This window comes from Falco punctatus, assembly GCF_963210335.1.
Source record: "Falco punctatus genome assembly, chromosome: Z".
Taxonomy (NCBI): Eukaryota; Metazoa; Chordata; class Aves; order Falconiformes; family Falconidae; genus Falco; species Falco punctatus.
In genome coordinates, this window is record NC_137586.1 from 42,725,296 (window position 1) to 42,744,515 (window position 19,220).

Genomic DNA, 19,220 nt, shown 5'->3' on the forward strand with positions numbered 1-19,220 from the left:
CCACTTTACTGGGATGGCAATAGAAAATTACAGCTCTTGCATAGCTGCAGAAGTGCCTAGAATCACAGTTTCCAGGGATCAGAGCATAGGGTTCCTCAAAGAAAGCAGACATTTTTACAGTATGTAAGCCAATAACAAAACTCCCTGTCAGGATTCTGTTTTTATCAACATTCAAGACTGTAATTGCAGTAGAATCTGGACTAGAACAATAAGTGTGCCATCTCACAAAAAAGATGGCACACTAAAACAAGGGCCTGAAATATTGCGGGGGGGGGGGGGGGGGGGGGAATCCAACATGCTACTTTTCACCAGGACATCAGAAATAACTACCAAATTAAACTCATCAACTAAATCACATGCAGTGTTGTATCTTAAATGTAATTTTGCCTTTTTACAATACTGAGTATATTCACAGCTCAGTTTCAAAACTCTATCAAAGTCAGAGAAACAATTTAAGGCCTTAAAAGGGTGTTCATATCGATGTTTCAGGTGCCATTAGGTGACTCAGTAATGAATAACAGGTTGAGAGGATTGACAACTCTTCTGTTAGAAACTAGCAGAATAATCCACCCCACAGGACTTCTACGGAAGGTGAAAATAACATGAGATTTTTGACTACATGGGGAAAAGGTTTGGAAACCTTTCAGCAAAACTTTGGGAACAGGTCAGTAAATTTCTCCCCTGTTTTATTTATATATATATATATATATATGTTCTGTGGCTCATAGAATAGAAGAAAACTAGTAAAGATACCATCTAGATTACATTCTGATAGAGAAGAACTAATTGAAACTGTCCAAAGAGCAACTAATTTGATTAAGACTGTTCATAATCCCTGCCTAGTTTATAATCATCAGGGCAGGAAGGAAGAATGAAAAAGCTGGTAAGACTTCAGGAAAGTGAATACCACCTGGTAAGATCAGCTTTGTAAGACCTGTTACTGAAGAATGACATTAAAAAAATGGTATTATGTACATTTTCTTTTTGAAAAAAATATTAAGGACATTGATGATAGTCTGTGAATCGAAGAGGAAGGGACAGATGAAGGGAAGGGATGGAATTGTGCCAAGAGACCAAATTCCAAATTATTAACTGACTGCAAAAAGGAAAGCACACAGGAAGTGGAAACTAGGCCAGGTGAGACAGTATGAACATAGACCACACAAGCATGTGTTTTGGTATCTACATGCCACTAGTAAACAACAGCTGAAGTAAAGTTACTGCTCTACAGGCTGGAATAGCTGAAGGAGGAAAAAAAAATAGTGGTCCAGTCCCCTCAATTAGAAAAGGAAAGATGTGGTCAAGAGACACCAAGAAGTTCAGAAAGTCTATACTTGTATAGTCAAGACAGGTGGCAAAAAGAATCATCACCAACCACATAATTAATATAAATTACTAGTTACACATGGTCAACACTGCAGCTTAAACAGGAAAGGAACAGATCAGAGTATTCCAGGTAAAATGTCTCCAAATTGACTAGGCCTGATGCAACAGAAAGAGCACATTAGTGAAGACTGAGCAGCTAGTGGACACCCTGCAGAACCTGCAGATGTCAACTGGATACAAAATTATTAAAGAACAGTGCCCAACAGACAGAAAAGGGAAAGCAAAGGAGCAAAGACACACCAGCTTAATTACTATTCCTTAAGTCTGGGGCATTAAAAAGCCCCTTATCCATAGACATCTAGGTGAAACTGGGATATAAATCACAAAAGTATTTTTTAGCAGTGAACAGCAATCAGAATGATGTAATGCCCAAAAAGTAAAGTAATTATGGCTAAGAGAGGCAGATCATATCAATGTCTTCACTAAGAATTTGTTGCTTATAGCACTATAGGGGCAACAAACAGCACAGCTGAAACTTCACAGGAACAAGTACAAAACTACTTAGTGATTAAACCATGTATGAATGCACCCTTCTCTTCTGCAAATTAAGAAGTTCTGTATGCATCATAGGTCCAATATTTTTCTGTATTTCCTACTAGTAAGCATGAAGATCTCTTCATTTGCCCTAAGCCTTAATTTGCAGAGAGCTTCAAGCTTGGAAAGACAGAATATGCTGGAGAATAGCTTCAGAACTCACTTTGCAGTGAATGGAAAAAATGAACTACAAATGAAAAAGTAGTATAGGAATAAATAGGGATAAAGGACCATAGCATGCCTAGACAGGAATGTAAAGGAAAAGGAAATAATGGGCCAGGAAGGAATCTCTCAGTCACAGCAGATCAGAAGTTGAACATAAGCCAATAGCATGCTGTTGCAAAAAAAGCTACCACCACAGTAAGATGTACGCTAAGTAACCCTTCTATGCTACTCAGCACGGCACTTCCTCCCCTGGAGTACTGCACTTACTTCAGGCACTGTACTTCAGCCAGGCACCAACATTCAGAAAATGAACATTAGACTCTAGGGGTATAGAAAAAGGTTCTGGAAGGCAAGGGAATGACCTGCTCTCCCTCTGCTACCTACAGAGCTTACAAGTCACCACTATTACTGTCTTTGCTAACAGGACAAGCACCGTATCAGCAATGACACTGGTATAGCTGATCCTGCTAGGACACAAGAGAGGCACTAGGTCCTTTCCAGTGCTGTGATTCTGCAGTTCATAATGTAGACTGGTTCGTATTAGATCAGACTTGAACTTTACACAGAGTATGTAAATATCTACAATGAAAAACAAGAAAGAATTTGAAAAACAGAATGTTACAAGCAGTTAACAAAACACAACCTTGGGAGAAGGAACAGTCTCCGTAAATATGTCAAGCTGGGACATAACAAAAGAAGATCAAGGAAAACCACACGGTTGAGACCAAACAGAAAATTACTGGAACTATGCGTAACTATCCTACTTAGCATATTAAAAGCTCCACCCTTGAGCAAAGAAAGCCCCCTCCCCACAAAACAGGTGAGGCTGGGGGGAAGCTGTACCTTTCAATGCAGGTGAAGCTCACAAGAACAAGTAAGAATTAAGTGTGGCTAAATGTAATTGTTTACAATAGTTCAAAGTGTATAAAAAAGTAGTTATGCTATGTGTTAAGTGGTGTGCTAGCGGTGTGGATTGCCACCTAGCACCCATCTCTGCATCAACATACAATAAATGATATCTTGGCTCTGTCAGAGCTGCTCTTTGCACACTACGTAACAAACTCCATTTGTGAGACAATATTTCAGTTTAAAGAAACAACCTAAGAGCTTCCCATAGGTCTTGTTAATTAAAGATTTTGCATTCTCTTAACTGGCAATTTATGTCCATCATTCGAGGCCAGACAGCTAGCTGTCTGCAAAATAACAGCTGGAAACCTTATAGCCAGTTACAAAAACAAATTCAGAATGACCTTGCACTCAGACTCGCCCGTGAAGAACAGCAATAAGTGTTTCAGGTTTGTTTTTTTTTAACAAAACAAAAAACGTAAACAGAAACTACTGTGACAACCCCACAAAAGAATGACTTTCCTATTAGTTATGTTTCCAAGAAATTATGGCCTTTTCATTCCCATCCCTCAGGAATTTATCTCAAACTTTTACATTTAATAAAGTTGAGGACATCATACCATGAAGCAGAAAGCACAGAAATTCAGGTATTTTAGAACACTTAAACCATTTCATAAATAGGCAGATTTCTGCAGATCATTACAACCACCCAGTTTCAGATGTCTTCTCCTTTTCTTGACCTAACAACTGCAGGTTTCCTCATAGACTTAGTACCTAATCAAGGCACAGCTGAACAAGCATACTCATTCTTGCTCCCCTTCTCCAAAACTGGAAGCTATTTTTGGTTTTGTCTGCTAATCCATAGAAACCTTTTAAATGGCACAAACAGAGGCAGCAGCATTTTGTTCTCTAAATCAATTTTATCCTTAGCCATCAACTAGATGTTCCAGCACAGAGAAAGAACAGTCCTTCCCTTCTAATTCAAAAATCCATACTAACATTGCCCTTGCAAACTGCTAAACAAGCAGTATCGGCAATTCACTTGAGTTCTGTAATATATTTACTGCAAATCCCAATGGCTTGCCTCCTAATGCAGTTTTCTGTTGTGTCTGTTCTTGTCAATACACTGACTGGCCACCTTACATGTAAGTTGCTTTGACCAACTGTTTACACAAACATCAAAAAGCTTCAAGAGGAATAAAAAAAGACAAAACAGGAAAAAGAACACCCATGTGTCTGGGGGAGGAGGGCAAAGAAAACCCCAAAACCAAAAGAAGCAAAATAACCCTACACCAAAACATAATTTAACTTCAATTTTCTGTTTTATCACATAGTCAAAAAGGCTAGTTAGCTCTTTGGATCACCTAAGAAGCACAAACTATTTCCAGATATGCAGCCCTGACAAAGATTACTACTCAGCACCCCTCAAAGAACTTTAATCTGTAATTTATATCATCTGTGCTAATTTGTTCACACATCTGAAGAACATAAAGAACAGGTGAGAGAAACTCAGCCAATGCCCAATTACAGAACACTCCTCTTAGACACTGTGCAATTTATCATTAGCCACAGTATACTATCATCATTATGAAAAGTTCAGTGAAACCCAATCTGATAAATTTCCTGAAATGTTTTCCCCATACTAGAAAGTACATTTCATAGCTTGCTAACCACTAAAATAATGCTCAACACTTACAAAGTTAAAATACTATTACCCTATGAAATAATGCTATAAACCGTAATAAATTCTATTACAATTCCATTTAAACATACTGTGATTATGGTTCCAAACAAGAGAATTCAACATTGTTCTTAGTCAGATTCAAACTAGCATTCAGTTAAGAATAAACTCTATTTCAGCAAGCTCTAAGCTACTCTTCAGTCATCTCCAGCACTATGCCATAAACAGGTCACCAGTGGAGTTCCATAGGAGCCTTCACTACAATCTCCTTTATGAATATGTTCAGCAGTGCAGACTAGAAAAGACGGCAAGCGGTGAGTAAGCAGTGAGTGCTCCATAAGAGAATTCAAAGTAAAAACAATGGCTCAAGAACTGCAATGAGACTTACAAGTTTAAATGGGCTATGAAAAGAATTGCATATATACAAAATTTACACACACTGGGAGTAACCACCCATAGACTCAATGTAAAATGATGGCTCCTGAGCCTACGATCATCATTCATCAGCAAGAACTCAAACATGAAAAGAGACTCCAGCAGTTCAGCATTTTATGGCAGCCAAAAGAGAAATTGGATATGGGGAACTTTACTAAGAAGAAAAAAAGAAAAACATCCAGAAAACAAAATAATGTGATAACATAAATCTCTGGTTCACCTGCACCCTGGGAATTACATGTAGTTCTATCCCCTTCATTTCAACAGGCTAAGCTAAAAATGAAAAAGATTGAGGGAAAAGCAAGGAATATGATCAAGGAAAGCTACACAACTGCATAGGCTGGGACTGCCCAACCTGAAAAGGAGTCAGTACAGATGGGTTATGAGAGAGAGACAATATTTTGAGTGCATTGAAAAAGCAGCTAGGCATCAACAACTTGTCTATTCTGAGAACTGGGGGCTATCAAATAAATACAGTGCAAATAAGGTTCAAAGCAAACAAAGGTTGGGTTTTGTCCTACACCTGGGACAACCTCCTCCCCACAACAGCACGGCCAGGGTGGAAACACATTAGAGCAAGCAGTTTTGCAGAACAGGGCACAGGTGTCCTGGAGGACAAGTTGAATATGCATTCAGCCCCACACCCTTGTGTTGATAAAGGCTGCATCTCATACTAGGATGCAACAGTATGACTGTAACCAGCTGGCTGATTAAAAGAAATTGTTCCCCTTTCTGTTCCCCTTCTTTGACATAAAGGAACATGTTGCCAAACTGGAACAAGTCACTAAGTGACCAGTAAGATAATCAGGGAATCGAAGCACACATGTACCAGGAAGAAATTAAGTTTCAAGAAGAAAAGGATTAATGGAAGAGGACATCCAACTGCAGACTGTCCTGGTTTCAGCTGGGATAGTTAATTTTCTCCTTAGTAGCTGGTGCAGTACTGTGCTTTTGTTTTAGTACAAGAATAAAGTTGATAACACACTGATGTTTCAGTTGTTGCTGAGTAGTGCTTACTTTAATCCAGAAGTTTCCCATGCTCTGTCAGTGAGCAGGTCCACAAGAAACCAGGAGGAAGCAGAGCCAGGACAGCTGACCTAAACTAGCCAAAGGGATATTCCATACCATATGTCTTGCTGACTATATAAACAGGGGTAGTTGGCCAGGACTTGCTGATTGCTGCTCAGGGACTGGCTAGGCATCAGTCAGCAGGAGGTGACCAACTGTATCACTTGTGGGTTTTTTTTTCTTTTGGGTTTTATTCCTCTCGCCTTCTCTCTCTCTCTCCTTTTAATTACAATTGTTATTATTATAATATGTTATTTTATTTCAATTATTAAATTATTCTTACCTCAATGCATGAGTTTGACTTTTTTCTCGACTGTCCTCCCCATCCCACTGAGGGCTGAGTGGAAGGATGGTAGTGAGCAGGCAGCTGCATGGTACTTAGTTGCCAGCTGGGGTTAAACCATGACACCAATGTAGACATGATTATGGAGAAGACAAACCCACACTTTTCTTAGAGGTGCACAGCAGAAGAACAAAAGGCAGGCAATAGTCACCAGTGCAGAAAGGCAAAGTCGCAGTTAGTGAAGGAAAAAACTCTTCACAATGAAGGAGGGTCAAACACTGGAAAGTGCTGCCCAGAGAGGTCACACAACTCCTCCACAAAATACTTAAGATGGAAATTTGATACTTACAAAAGCACAGGTTCCAAGTTCAGATTGACATTGGGACCAACCTGCAAGTAATTTACAAGCAAGCCATGGCCTTCAAGTAATAATGTCTGATCTCTTAAGCAAGCTATTCTGACAAATACATGCTGAAAAACCAAGAATTCTCCATCAGCTGTTGGCTTTCCCCTTTCTGGAAGGAACTATGTGAGCAACTACTATTGCTTGAATAGTTACAATCAGAGTCCAAGTAACAAGTGTGATGCAAAAGACAAAAATAGTAGTGTTTGACATAATTGCCATTAAATATCCCCAAATCTTACTTCAAGTGGAAACATAAACTCATTAGTTCTACTCAAAGCTGTTACCGTTTTTTAACAGAACAGTATTGTGCAGTTTTCTGATAAGCACCAGTTAATCTAAAAGTGTTTCTAAAGGCTTTTACTGTATGCCAATGGTGACGTACTATCAAAGCTAAAAGATCCTATCTTCCACTTTGCACCAGAGACATAATGCTATTTTACTACTTTGCCACAAACACTTGCTGGAGCAGGGTGGGAGAAAAGGCAATTAACATGCTCAGCTTGACTTGGTGTAACAATCAGCAGAAGGGGGAAAAGCGTTCAGCTTTTTCCCTAGAATCTGTTGTGACAGAAGGGTACCACTCATTCACAAAGTTATCTTCCATCTTACTCTTCTCCCTGCCCCAGAAGATACCAGGACATTTTTTTTTTTTTTTTTTTTTGCCCATTTGAAGCAATCTGTAAAGTTTGTAAATCAACAGACATTTGGCAATGTAAGTTACAGCAAAGCAAGGGAAATTTAAAAATGTAGCCGGTAGGAACAGGTTTTCTCTCTCCCTCCATGATTATGAGGAACCTGAAATTTGGCAGACCAAGTCTAAAATGTGAGATGATCAGACGGTATTTAACATATGTACTGTGTTTACACTGTGACATACTTCAGAGATTAAGTTGTATATGGCGTTGACATAATAGATGGTATCTGACAATATGGTTATCTAAAAGCCACATGGAGACTTATTTCACACAGTGCCCTGAATCTGTCAGATAACTCCCTCACGATAATGCTGACCTTGAGCTGGAATGTGGTCCAAAAGTCAAGAAAGTTGAGGTCATTACCCTAGTCTTTCCTCCACACTCAAACTGGCAACTCTGTGGCTGAAATGGCTGCATGCAGTAAAATAAAGTACAATTTTTGAGTGAAAAATATTATGTCCCAACCAACCTTACCATTTTCTCTTTAAAAAAAAAACAGGTTTTACATGTCTTATGTGGCACTTCCAATGGTAAAATGCTCTTGAAACACTTACTGCATATCACCAAAACCTTAAGGAATCATCAAGTCTTTCATTCCAATAATTAAACTGCAAGTAGGAAAAAAAAATTAATTTATCTTCAAATCCCTTTTAACAGCACAGCCATCCTACTCAGGAACTGTAGAGAGCTAACTAAGCTCTTAATTCCCTTCTATTAAACCCACTCCTGAAGACCGATATTCTAATGAGATACCAGTAGAAGATTCTGTCCTTTGCTGTGGAACATTAGAAAATATGCCACAAAACAGTCCAGGCTGAAACAGACATTTAACTCTTGTACAACTGGTTAGCATACACAGTTTTGGAGTTTGTATACTCTTCTATAAGAGGCAAAGTACTGAATGACAGGTCTGCCTCCTGACAGGTCAGAGAGAACACAATAACCCACCCAAAGAGAAGGAAACCAAGCTGTCACTGCTGGGAGAGCTGAAACCCAGATACTACCGTAGTTTATACAGTCTGTCAATTGGTTCAGCGGCAATGAATTTTCCTTTCTTTGGCTGCCTGCCACTGAACAAAACCTAATCTTGCACCTAAACAATCCAGGTATTAAATGCACCGGAAGCCTTATCTTCTGACTTATAACATAAGATGACAGACCTGGTTAAAATAAAAAGGTTATTTTCTAATAGCCAGGGGCAGTAACCTTGTACAGTGGTATTCTGTAACACCCAACCAACTCTACATCTTGGCCCTAGCAGCTGATCATAGAATCATTTAGGCTAGAAAAGACCTTTGAGATCAAGTTCAATCTTTAACCTAGCACTGCCAAGCGTGGCACTAAACCATGTAACTAAGGTCCTCACCAGGGATGGTGATTCCAGCACTTCCCTGGCAACCTCTTCCAATCCTTCACCAGCCTTTCAGTGAAGAAATTTTTCCCTCATATCCAATCTAAACCTCCCCTGGCATAACTTGAGGCCTTTTCCTCTTGTCCTACTGCTTGCTACTTGGGAGAAGAGACCCACACTCACAACACTACAACCTTCTTTCAGGTAGTTGTAGAGAGCTTCCTGAGTCTCCTCCTCTCCAGACTGAACAGCCCCCGTTCCCTCAGCCGCTCCCCATCAGCCTTGTGCCCCAGACCCTGCACCAGCCTCGCTGCCCGCTCTGGCCACGCTGCAGCACCTCAGCGTCCCTCTTGCAGTGAGGGGCCCAAACCTGAACACAGCGTTCGAGGTGCGGCCTCACCAGTGCCCAGTACAGGGGGACCATCGCTGCCCTGGTCCTGCTGGCCACACCGTGTCTGGTACCAGCCAGGGTGCTGCTGGCCGCCTTGGCCACCTGGGCACACTGCTGGCTCCTGCCCAGCCGGCTGTGGACCAGCACCCCCAGGCCCTTTCCCACCAGGCCCTTTCCAGCCGCTCTGCCCCAGCCTGTAGCGCTGTGTGGGGCTGCTGTGACACAAGGGCAGGACCCGGCACTGAGCCCTGTTAAACCTCACAGGAATGGCCTCGGCCCATCGCTCCAGCCTGCCCAGATCCCTCTGCAGAGCCTGCCTGCCCTCCAGCAGGTCAACACTCCCCCCAGTTTGATGTCATCTGCAAGAATTACTGAGGAGGCACTCAATCTTGTCATCCAGATCATCAATAAAGATATTAAACAGAACTTCCCCCAATCTGCTTTGCAGCCACAGATGTCACAGTGGAGAAAATCTGACCTGGACAGTATAACACAAAAGAGAAACTTAAGACCACACAAAACATCCTTAATTATTCTGTCCCCTTGACACATATGAAAACAATATGTGAATCAAATGCATTTAACCTAAACAAATCCTCAGGTGCTAGTCTCCTTTTCAGGTATGCAAAACTTAGTAACTATTCACCTTAAAGTAATTTCTCTGCAAACATGTAAGAATTAACACACAGCATCCTCTTAATTTCAGAGATTATTTCTTAAAAAATAAGAAAAACACACATAGAAACAAGACACACCCCCAAAAAAAGCCCCCAAAACCACCCAAACCTACAAACCAGGCACAAATATGCCAAAAATGATTATTTCCTGAACACTGTTCAGTCAGCAGGTTGAAATGCAGCAGCATGTCAATTTAAGTACACAGTTATGCAATAAACTCTGTGAAGTGTCATGCCAAAGCTAAAGTTGTGAAGGAATCTTTACCATGGCCATTTCTGGACTCAAATGCAACATATTCAAGTGGAAAGCTCTTCAGTAAAGCTGTTTGTGTATGGAACATTCATCCTAATTAAGTCTGTTTATAGCAACAGTCAAGTCTTGACTAACTGTTTTGGTCAAATTATAATAGAATACCAAATTAAATAAAGAGGGAAGTACTGATACAGTTGTATCACCAGAAGTAGTCGACCCTTTCATATGCAGGCAAACTGCAACTACTTCACTTTATCATCAAAGCGGTTCTACCTTAACAGTGATGTACACAGTGTATGCAGTGTAATTTTTTGGTTTTCAATCAGCAACCCAAGCACTCTGAAGGGCTTCACACAGAGTGCAGCATCCACATAGGAGGCAGGCCTTAAAAACGTTAAAGCTTGCTCAGTGGAAAGTTTCCCCATCACTGCATTTTTCAGTAACAAAGATGTTGTCAGAAATGACAATTTTTCATGTCCCCTGATGATGCCTTGCTAGCATTTGGTTATAAGCCTTAAAGCAGGAATAATTTCAGCCTGTCAGGAGTCTAGCTAATGCCCAGTTTCCCCCTAGAGAGAACTCCTGTCAAACATAATGAGAGCTCCAAAGGCCCTCTCTACAACATAATGAGCACTTAGGCCATGCTGGTGATCAGCCAGCAAAAAGCATCAATTTGAGCCTGGCTACACCCTTGGGGCTAGACGTCACCGGTTTTTAATAAGAATTATGATTACTATCTGCCAAAAGCCTCCTCAGAACTTATTGTTAGCAGTGCAGATTCAGAAGAATGTCACTGGTAGGCTTTTTTGTTTCCTGTAATCTAAGGCCACCTACATACTGAACTGTAACACCATTTGGCATCCTCACTTCAGGCACCTAAATCAAGAGTCTTTAAAATGAAGGTGCTACTTTTATTGGAAGTTAGAATTACTTAACATGTAAAAACATAGTATCTGAGATTCACATCCAGGGAAATGTATTTATGCCTTCAAAAGCTTATTATTTTCTTAACAACATACACAGAGCAAGTTGCTCTGCTCTCCCTGGCTAGAACCAACATAGGTATAATGCTCTGCCAAAAACCTTAAAAGCTTCTGAAGTATCACTGCCTACTGGGTATGTAATTATAGTTACCATATATACAGAACATTAAACCCTTGCAATACACAGATGTTAAGGTCAAAGTGGAAACCTCAGTTCTGACACTCTTTAATCTTGTGGGCTTAATTGATTTTTACCTAAAGTTAATTCCTAGTACATTTACTGAAATCACACATTCTCCTGAAAGATCTTCCAAAACCAACATCCACTTTGCACCAAATGCGGTTCCTATACGGACATTGGCTTCCTCACAGGTTAATGTGCCAAAAAGTTGTTTAGGAGCAGAAAAAAAAAAATCAAAAAACAGAACACAAAATCCAAGAAAGAAATCTCCAAAATCACAAAGCCTGAAAAAGCCACCTTACAGAAAAACTGACTTTCTCCTACAACACAAGACACAAGAAGACTAATACAAGATACAGTACAGAACCAATTCAAACACTACTCTAGTTGTGCTGCCTTCCTATTCATTGCATTACTTTTAAAAGAAAACGAGGTGTCATAATATTTATTCTTTTACCAGCATTTTGGATTTGAACATGCATTCCTCTAAAAAACAAGAAAATACCTACCCCGCTTTGCAGACAGAAAGTTATCATGGAACTGCAATACCACCTTATCAATATTTTTAGGGGGAAAAAAAAACAAAACAAAAAGAATATCAAAGAGTTCAGAGTTACAAAAGCAAAATTCAACTCTGCAATTCACTTGCTTAATGAAAGTCTTTGAATATACTCAAGATCTGAAGCCTGAACTAATCAATTTCTTCGCTGTGCCCTAGCCGGTCAGCCATGCTCTTTAATTTAATGAAACAAGAGTTTTAGATGAAATAGCACATACACATCAAGAAAGAATTGTATTGTTGCACTTTGAAATGTGTCCAACTGTGCAACTTCATCTAATGATAATTTTTTTAAAGAGGCCATCGATCTCTGAAAGACTTATTGTACCAGCATTTTGATGAAAAAGTGAATGTCAGCGTATCTACAGAATACTTACACCCTGCCATTAATGCTTTATTTGGCAGACAATGACTACTCAATTGAGGGTCCTCTGGGCTGAGCAATCATTTAGCTTTTCTTCTCTTATGAGGTCCTTAGTGTCTTGTTCCAGTTCAATACTCTTTTTATTCACCATAATAGTGGCCATAAGTGTGAATTTTATGGGAACTTGCAAACTCATAGTCATAACTAGAGCTTTCCAAGTCACTGATCTTTTCATACCTTTGAATGGCAAGGATTGGAGCAACTATCACTACATATGCTACACACACATAAGACCAGTTCTACACATCAAAGGCTCACTAACAAAATAAAACCACATAAAGCACTGAATTATATTTTTGAAACCACGGACACAAGACCTTTCCTATTTTTGCCAACGTCTTTCACGACCAATACCAAGAAAGCCTTGTCACTCAACCTAATCTATACATCATTTGACAGCAGGTAGGCAAAGGTTTACTAATCACAGCTACAAATCAGCCTATTGATTCAGACACATGATATAGTCACCCGAACATAAAGAGAACAGCTACATTTAAATGCACTAGACAGACCGCAGATTCTGTGGTTTAGAAAACAAAATGCCTTACCTGTTTGTGCATTTCAATGTTTAATCCATACGACATTTCATAATACTGCAAATAAAGGAGCACACGTTATTTTCTTATGCTGCTTTACATTGTAGTAGGAGATATTTACCGAAATAAAGAAAAAACAAATATACTTACCATCACATAGTGCCTCTGCATTTCTGTCTTTTCGCTTGCCAGTTTCTCACATTCCAATTTAAGGCTACAAAATAGATCACACTTTAATATAAGTGTTATGTCACTTGTTTTGACATCTACCTACTTCATTTGTATTTTAACAGATACAGTTAATTAAAAAAAACCCAAAACTCATTAACACACAAATGCAGACAGCAAGACCCAATTCATTCTTTAAACAGAAACACTGAACAGGAAATTTAAAAGGTATTTCATGGGTGCTGTATGAGACCCGAACTGTCTCCAGAACCCAAACATATCCAATCTTCATGCTTTGACAAGGAGCTGCCATGAAGTGCAACAACTTTCAAGCTATAACAGGATCTGAATTTCTTCAAAGTACTTCTCAGTAGCAAAAAAATTAGTATTTCCTTGTATACAACACTTAGTAAGTTACTGCCAAGTAACACCACTCAGGTTTACAATTACAGCTTGAGTATGTCTATAATTCTTAACCTTAGGTACATTCTAGCTAAGGTTATCTTGCCCAGAGCTTGAAAAAAATCAGTAACTATCATTTACTTGCAAGTTTGGTTTGTATTTTCGTTTTGACAAATGAAAAGAAGTCACATTCAGCACTTGCTATCTCATCACTAACAACGATAAAATTCTAACTAGTTTCGCTGAGGGCAAATGCCTCGACATCGTCTTTGTTCTCTGGCACACTGATGAATTTCTTTCTTTTTTTCTTTTTTTTTTTTATGACACTAGTAAAGGACCGAGGGAACATTTGGTGTGTAAGCCCGCATTTTTCACTTCCAGCTGCAACAACAAACGTTTATAGTTTACAATGCACTTCTAAAGTAACAAATGGCTTAAACAAGTTAACGATTTAGGCTAAAAGTATCGCAGGTAAGAAAGAGGAAACCTAATCAAAACAAAGCAACTTCTGGCTGGGAAACCTGCAAAGCTCTTACTCCTACACAGGCCCTGCAGGCGCATGTAAGTACAAAATTGGGGAAGATTAATGCCCCTTTATACCAATTGCCCTGTGTATGCCAGACCCCACACTACTAAATCTCTGTAGGGACCTCAACAGCAAGCACAAAAGCAACAAGAATGTCTGAAGGACACAGCACAACAGCCAGGAACACATGCCACAGCCTCAGTGGATTCACGTCAAGTTTGTATGAGTACTCCAGTACTTGTGTGCTTTAACAATCCTTCTCGGCTCTTTAAGCACTGCACGTTGGCATTTTATTAATAATTGCATTAACACCACTCGCAAATGAGCAAACATGAGAATTAGCTTCCTTAATGCTCTGTGCCGCAGCATTAGCGCAGGTCTTCCCTCGACATAATTAAAAGAATCCTCCACGTAAAGGACCCCTCACAAGTTGTTTGTTTGGTTTTTTAACGCGTACAAGCACCGAACCGCTCCAGCTTCGAGAATACCGCCCCTCGCAGCTACCCCGGCAGGAGGGCGCGCCCCGGGCAGCACCGCCCTCCCGACCGCCCCGTCCTCCGGCACCCCCGGCCCCGCCAGGGACCGGCTTCCCCGCGCCGCCCCGCACCAGCCCGTCCGGCGGCGGCCGGTGGTGCCTGGCCCCGCGGCGGGGCCCAGCCTCGACATCGCACGCCACCGCCTGGACGGGGCCCTCCAGTGCAGCCCCCCGCGCCCAGCCGGGGCTGCGCCCCCCGGCCCCGAGGCGGCCCGCCGGCGCTCACCTGTGGTACTGCGCCTGGAGGAACTGGAACTCCTCCTTGATGCGGTCCAGCGACTCCGGGATGGTGAATTTGAAAGGCTGGCCCGCAGCCTGGTGCGGGGTCTGGCGCAGCGGCGGCCGGCACGGGAGAGAGAGGCATGTTCAGACACGGCGCGGCCGCCCCGCAGGGAGGGGCCGGCGGTGCCCGCCCCGGCAGGGGCGAGGGGAGGGAGAGCCCAGCCCGCCCCGGGGCGCTGCGCACACGTTACCCACCTTCCCGTCCCTCATCTGTGGGGGGCGAGGCTAACCGCCCTGGGGGAGCCGCTCCGGCCCCGACCCACCCGCTCCTGCCGCCGCCGCTGACAGGGAAGCGGGGCGTGCCGGCTCCTCCCCGCGACCCCCGCCGCGGGGGCACGGCCGCCCCGACCCGGCCGCCGCGCTCGGCGGGGAGGGGGACGCGGCCCGGCCCGGCCCGGCGGCGACTCCTCGCCGCAATTCCCGCGGCAAGTAAGTTGCCCGCGGAACAAAAGGGGTCGGGGGCGGGGAGGCGGCACGTTCTCTCGCTGGCCGCGCCGCTCCTCCCGAGAGGAGAAACTTGGGAGGGCGCCCGCCCCCCCGCAGCCCGGCGGGGGAGCCCCGGCGGGGGCAGCGCCCGGACCGCCCTGCGCCCCCAGCGCCGCCGAGCGTCCGCCCCGTCCGTACTTACGGGGTGCCGGCTCTGGGGGAACATGGCTCCGGCCGCGGCGGGTCTCCCTCGCAATGCGGTTCTCGCGGAGAGCCGCCCGCCCTGCCCTGGCTTCACGCCCGGGGCGCCGAGGGGGGCAGGAGCGGCGATACCGGCCGGCCGCCTTCCCTCCGCCGCCGCGGGGAGGAGCGGGGCGAGGCGCCGCTCAGTGCCCCCGCCGCGGGAGCATCCCCCGGCCGCGGCGTCCTTTGTTGCTGTTGTTCCGGGAAGGGCTGGGGGTGCCCGGGGAAGGCGGGCGGGCCGCGCTCGGGACGGTCACCGCCGCTCCGCGCTTCCTCGGCGGCGCTGCGGCCGGCGCCCACAGCGCCCGGGCGCGGCGGGACGGGACGGGACCCGACGGCGCCCGGGGAGGGGATGCAGCGGCCGCCCCGCCGCAGCAGCGAGTGATCTCCCTCTCGGCCTCGCAAGTTGCCGGTGAAAGTGTAAGGCCGAAACCGCGGGCGGAGGCGAATCCTCTCCCCACTTCTGCCCCTTGCCGAAAGGGGAAAATCCGGGCGGAGGATGCGGGACGCGGCGTCAGCGGCGGGACCGTCGCAAGCCGGTGGGACGAGAGAAAGTCTCCAGGGAGGGCCGCGTTGCTCCCGAGCGTCGGCGGAGGGGCCAGGTCATCGGCAAGAGACGGAGCGGCGAACAAGGAAGGAAAGCGGCAGGAGGGCGGGGAGCAGGGTGGGGGGGCTCTGCACAGGCGGCCCCGATCAGCGCAGCTCCAGTAAGTAGCACATGCACCAAACGCAGGAGGGCAGAGGAGGGGGAAGCGCACAGGCAGCAGAGACTCTTCCGTTAGTTGCAGAGGGGTCCCTAGGACAAAAGAAAACCGAAACCCCTCAAAATGCTCGCTGGCCCGTCCGGCCAAGGCGCCCGCCCCGTCGGGAGGGCAAACAAAAACGAAAAAAAAATAAAAAGCGCGTCCGTATCGAGGCTAAATCAGAGGGCAAGCTTCGTGCAACGGCACCACTGCAGCCTCCTCCGGGCGGGCGCGCATCGGGGAGCTGCGTGTCTCACCAGAGCGCCCCAAGCGCGGTACATCGCGGCAGCAGCAGCAGCCGCATCCTAATCCTCCGCCGCGCTGCCCCGCCGCTTCTTGCCGGCCGGCCCAAGATAAAGTTCTTCCCCAGCTGAAAGATGCGGACCCGAGCGGCCGGAAACGCCACCGGCCCCTTCTCCTCCTCCCCTCCGCACCGGCCGAGGGAAAGGGGACGCTGGGTGGCCCCGCGGGAGGTGCTCGGCGGGACGGATGCGCGGCCGAGGGGGACGCGCCGCGCTCGCCCGCGCCGCTTACATTAGCACGCGGTTTCACACTCCGCCAAGCTAACCAGCCGTCCTGCCCCGCCCACGCCGCCCCGCGGGGGGGGGGCAGCCGCCGCCGCCGCCCAATCGCCGGACCGGCACCAACGTGGGGCCGTGACGCGCCGCGGCCCCGCGGGCCAATGGCGGGAGCCCGAGTCCCGCCGCCTCTCAGCCTTTCGCTGGGAACCGTTTCTGGCGGATCGGCAGGAGCGCTCCGCGCCGGCCAATAGGACGGCGCGGAGCGCGCGGAGCCGGCGGGAGGAGGGGGAAGGTCGGTGGGAAGGAGAGTGGAGAGGCTGAGCTGTCAATCAAAGTAACGTGGGGCAAGCGGGCGGGCGAGGAGGGGCGGGGTAGGGCGGCAGCCGGCGAGGCGTGCGTGCGGCGCCTGCGCGCGTCCTTCGCCTGGGTCCGCGGCAGGGCGGGATGGCGCGGGCTGCTGCCCCACTGCGCGCGGGGTCCGTTTCCCGCCAGCTGGGAGCGCGGGCGCGGCGTGATGTTGGCCGGCCGGGCCGGGACGGGCAGGCGGGCGCAGAGCGGAGCAGAGCGGGGCGGGGCGGGCTCTGAGCCGCCAACGCGCGAGAGGCGGCTCTCCAGAGGCCTCCGTGGCGGGGCCCCCGTGCCTTGCGTGCGGGCACTCGTCACCGTGCGCGGCCGCCATCTCGTGCCATTAGCGACGGGGACGCACAGCCCGCAGCACAGGGCCGGCGCCGCACCCAGGCAGGGTCTGCCGGCAACCGGGCCCACGGAGCGCGGGGAGGGGGCGCCGCCTCCGCGCCCTGAGAGCCTCCCTTGCGGCTCGGGCGGGTGGGTAGGCCCCTTCCCCCGGCTCGGTACGTGCGGCGGTGCCGGTGCGTGCTGCGGCACCTGCTGCCGGTGCGCCCCGCTGTAGGAGAAGCGCTGTGCGGAAGGGTAAAGCCTCAATGCCTGCTGCCATCGGTCAAAGCACCGACCGAAACATTGGCTGGAGTGACGCTCGATCAGCCAGAAGCAATCTCTTGTGGAAAATTGGCTTTTTTATAAGAGGGGCCCGCTAAAGGAGAGCTGGCAAGAACTTTGCTGTTGTAAACGGCTTACAGTCCTGCTTGAGGTACAGGAGGGTCAAACGAATCCCAGATGCTCCCGGTATGACTGCTGGCATGACACAGCTTGCAGTGGCAACTATACTTCAGAGCGTGTCCTCTGTTGGTCACCACCTTATTCATAGCAGGATTACTGGATAAAATGTGAAGTACTGGTACCTTGATACTTAATGCCTCAAGACATATTTATACTGTTAGTGTACCTGTACTCTACCTAAAAAGAGGCCTTATAATGTTGTATCACCATTTAAATACAGGAAGTGTCATTTTATAATTGCATTTTCTTACAATCTCCCATCAATGTTCACTAGAGACACTTAGAATCCTATTATGCTTCATCTTGTATCCTAGAGAAAGAGCAATCTGTGTTCAAAATTTGATTTGAAATTTGATATGTTGCAGTATCAAGGCATAGCTTTACATACTCAGTGCTAATTTCCATACTACATTATTCCCAGTTTTACATAGAAAAGACCAAAGGAAAAGAAAATTAAACTCCCTCAGACTTTTAGAGTGGTGTTTGGACTTCATTCTGGGACTAGAAGAGTTTTGATGCTGAAAACAGATGCACGCTGTGCATGTGTCTGTGTGCATGTGTATGTGTACACATAATGGTGTCTGTACCTATGTGTGTGTACGTGCACATATATCTTTTGTGTGTGAATGCATAAATGAATACAAGGACTCGTAATGTTTTATAAGAGATGAGGCAAAATATCCTTGATAATGACCTTTGGTAGACTGTGGTTCCTAGGACAGGAATGTAAACTTGTCTGGTGTTCTGCCTGCATAAGTAAAGCTAAAAAGCTTGCATTCTGTTCCCAGCTCTTCCCTTGTAGTCCTGGACAAACCAACTCCCTGCTCTGTTCATGGAATAGGAAAGCTTAATTAATTAGTGCTTATAAAGTACTTAGTTCTTCAGATGAAACATACCATAAAAGTGCAAGCTTTTAGTATATACTTTATGCGTGTACCTAGTAGCTATGGAGTCTGTAATAATGTAACACTTGCCTAACTTTGGTTGTACTTTGCTTAACCTGCTGGCGTGAGTTGTTAATGTGATACTACCACGACCACTGTGTTTTGGAACATAAACAAAAAGCTTTTTTTTTTTTTTTTAATTGCTTACCTACATGAAATTTGAAATGTCTTGTAATCTTTATTTGCCGTCATTAAAATGTCCAAGGCATGTTTTAACAGAAACTAAAAAGCTTTATTTTCCTGATTTTTTTAAACAAGTGCTTTTAACCTAGTTAGATTCTGCAATCAGACTCAAGGGCATTTTGAATCTCCTCCATTATAATTGGGATAGAAGAGCTGTAAAAGCAGTAGCAGAATCAAATGTGATGATTTTGATTTTTTTTTTTTTTTTTTTTCCAAATGAGAGCCACTGATGTTACATACTATGAACAATAACCCA

At 45.5% G+C, this 19,220-nt stretch overlaps 1 protein-coding gene across 6 annotated transcripts in view; it reads right to left on the reverse strand.

Moving 5' to 3' along the window:
* LOC308056274 (transducin-like enhancer protein 1) overlaps nucleotides 1-17,255 on the reverse strand; it is a 94,172-nt gene extending 76,917 nt beyond the window's left edge. For 5 of the 6 annotated variants that reach the window (XM_080371370.1, XM_080371368.1, XM_080371367.1 and 2 more), the window contains exons 1-4: nucleotides 15,396-17,255; nucleotides 14,712-14,812; nucleotides 13,005-13,068; nucleotides 12,867-12,911 (exon numbers count right to left, since the gene is read on the reverse strand). In XM_080371370.1, coding sequence (XP_080227496.1) covers nucleotides 12,867-12,911; nucleotides 13,005-13,068; nucleotides 14,712-14,812; nucleotides 15,396-15,419 — 234 coding nt within the window. In that variant the 5' untranslated portion in view covers nucleotides 15,420-17,255. Of the gene's footprint in view, nucleotides 1-12,866; nucleotides 12,912-13,004; nucleotides 13,069-14,711; nucleotides 14,813-14,962; nucleotides 15,369-15,395 lie in introns of those variants that run through there. The other variant, XM_080371366.1, reaches the window with a different exon arrangement.
* Between the last annotated feature and the right edge of the window lie 1,965 nt (nucleotides 17,256-19,220).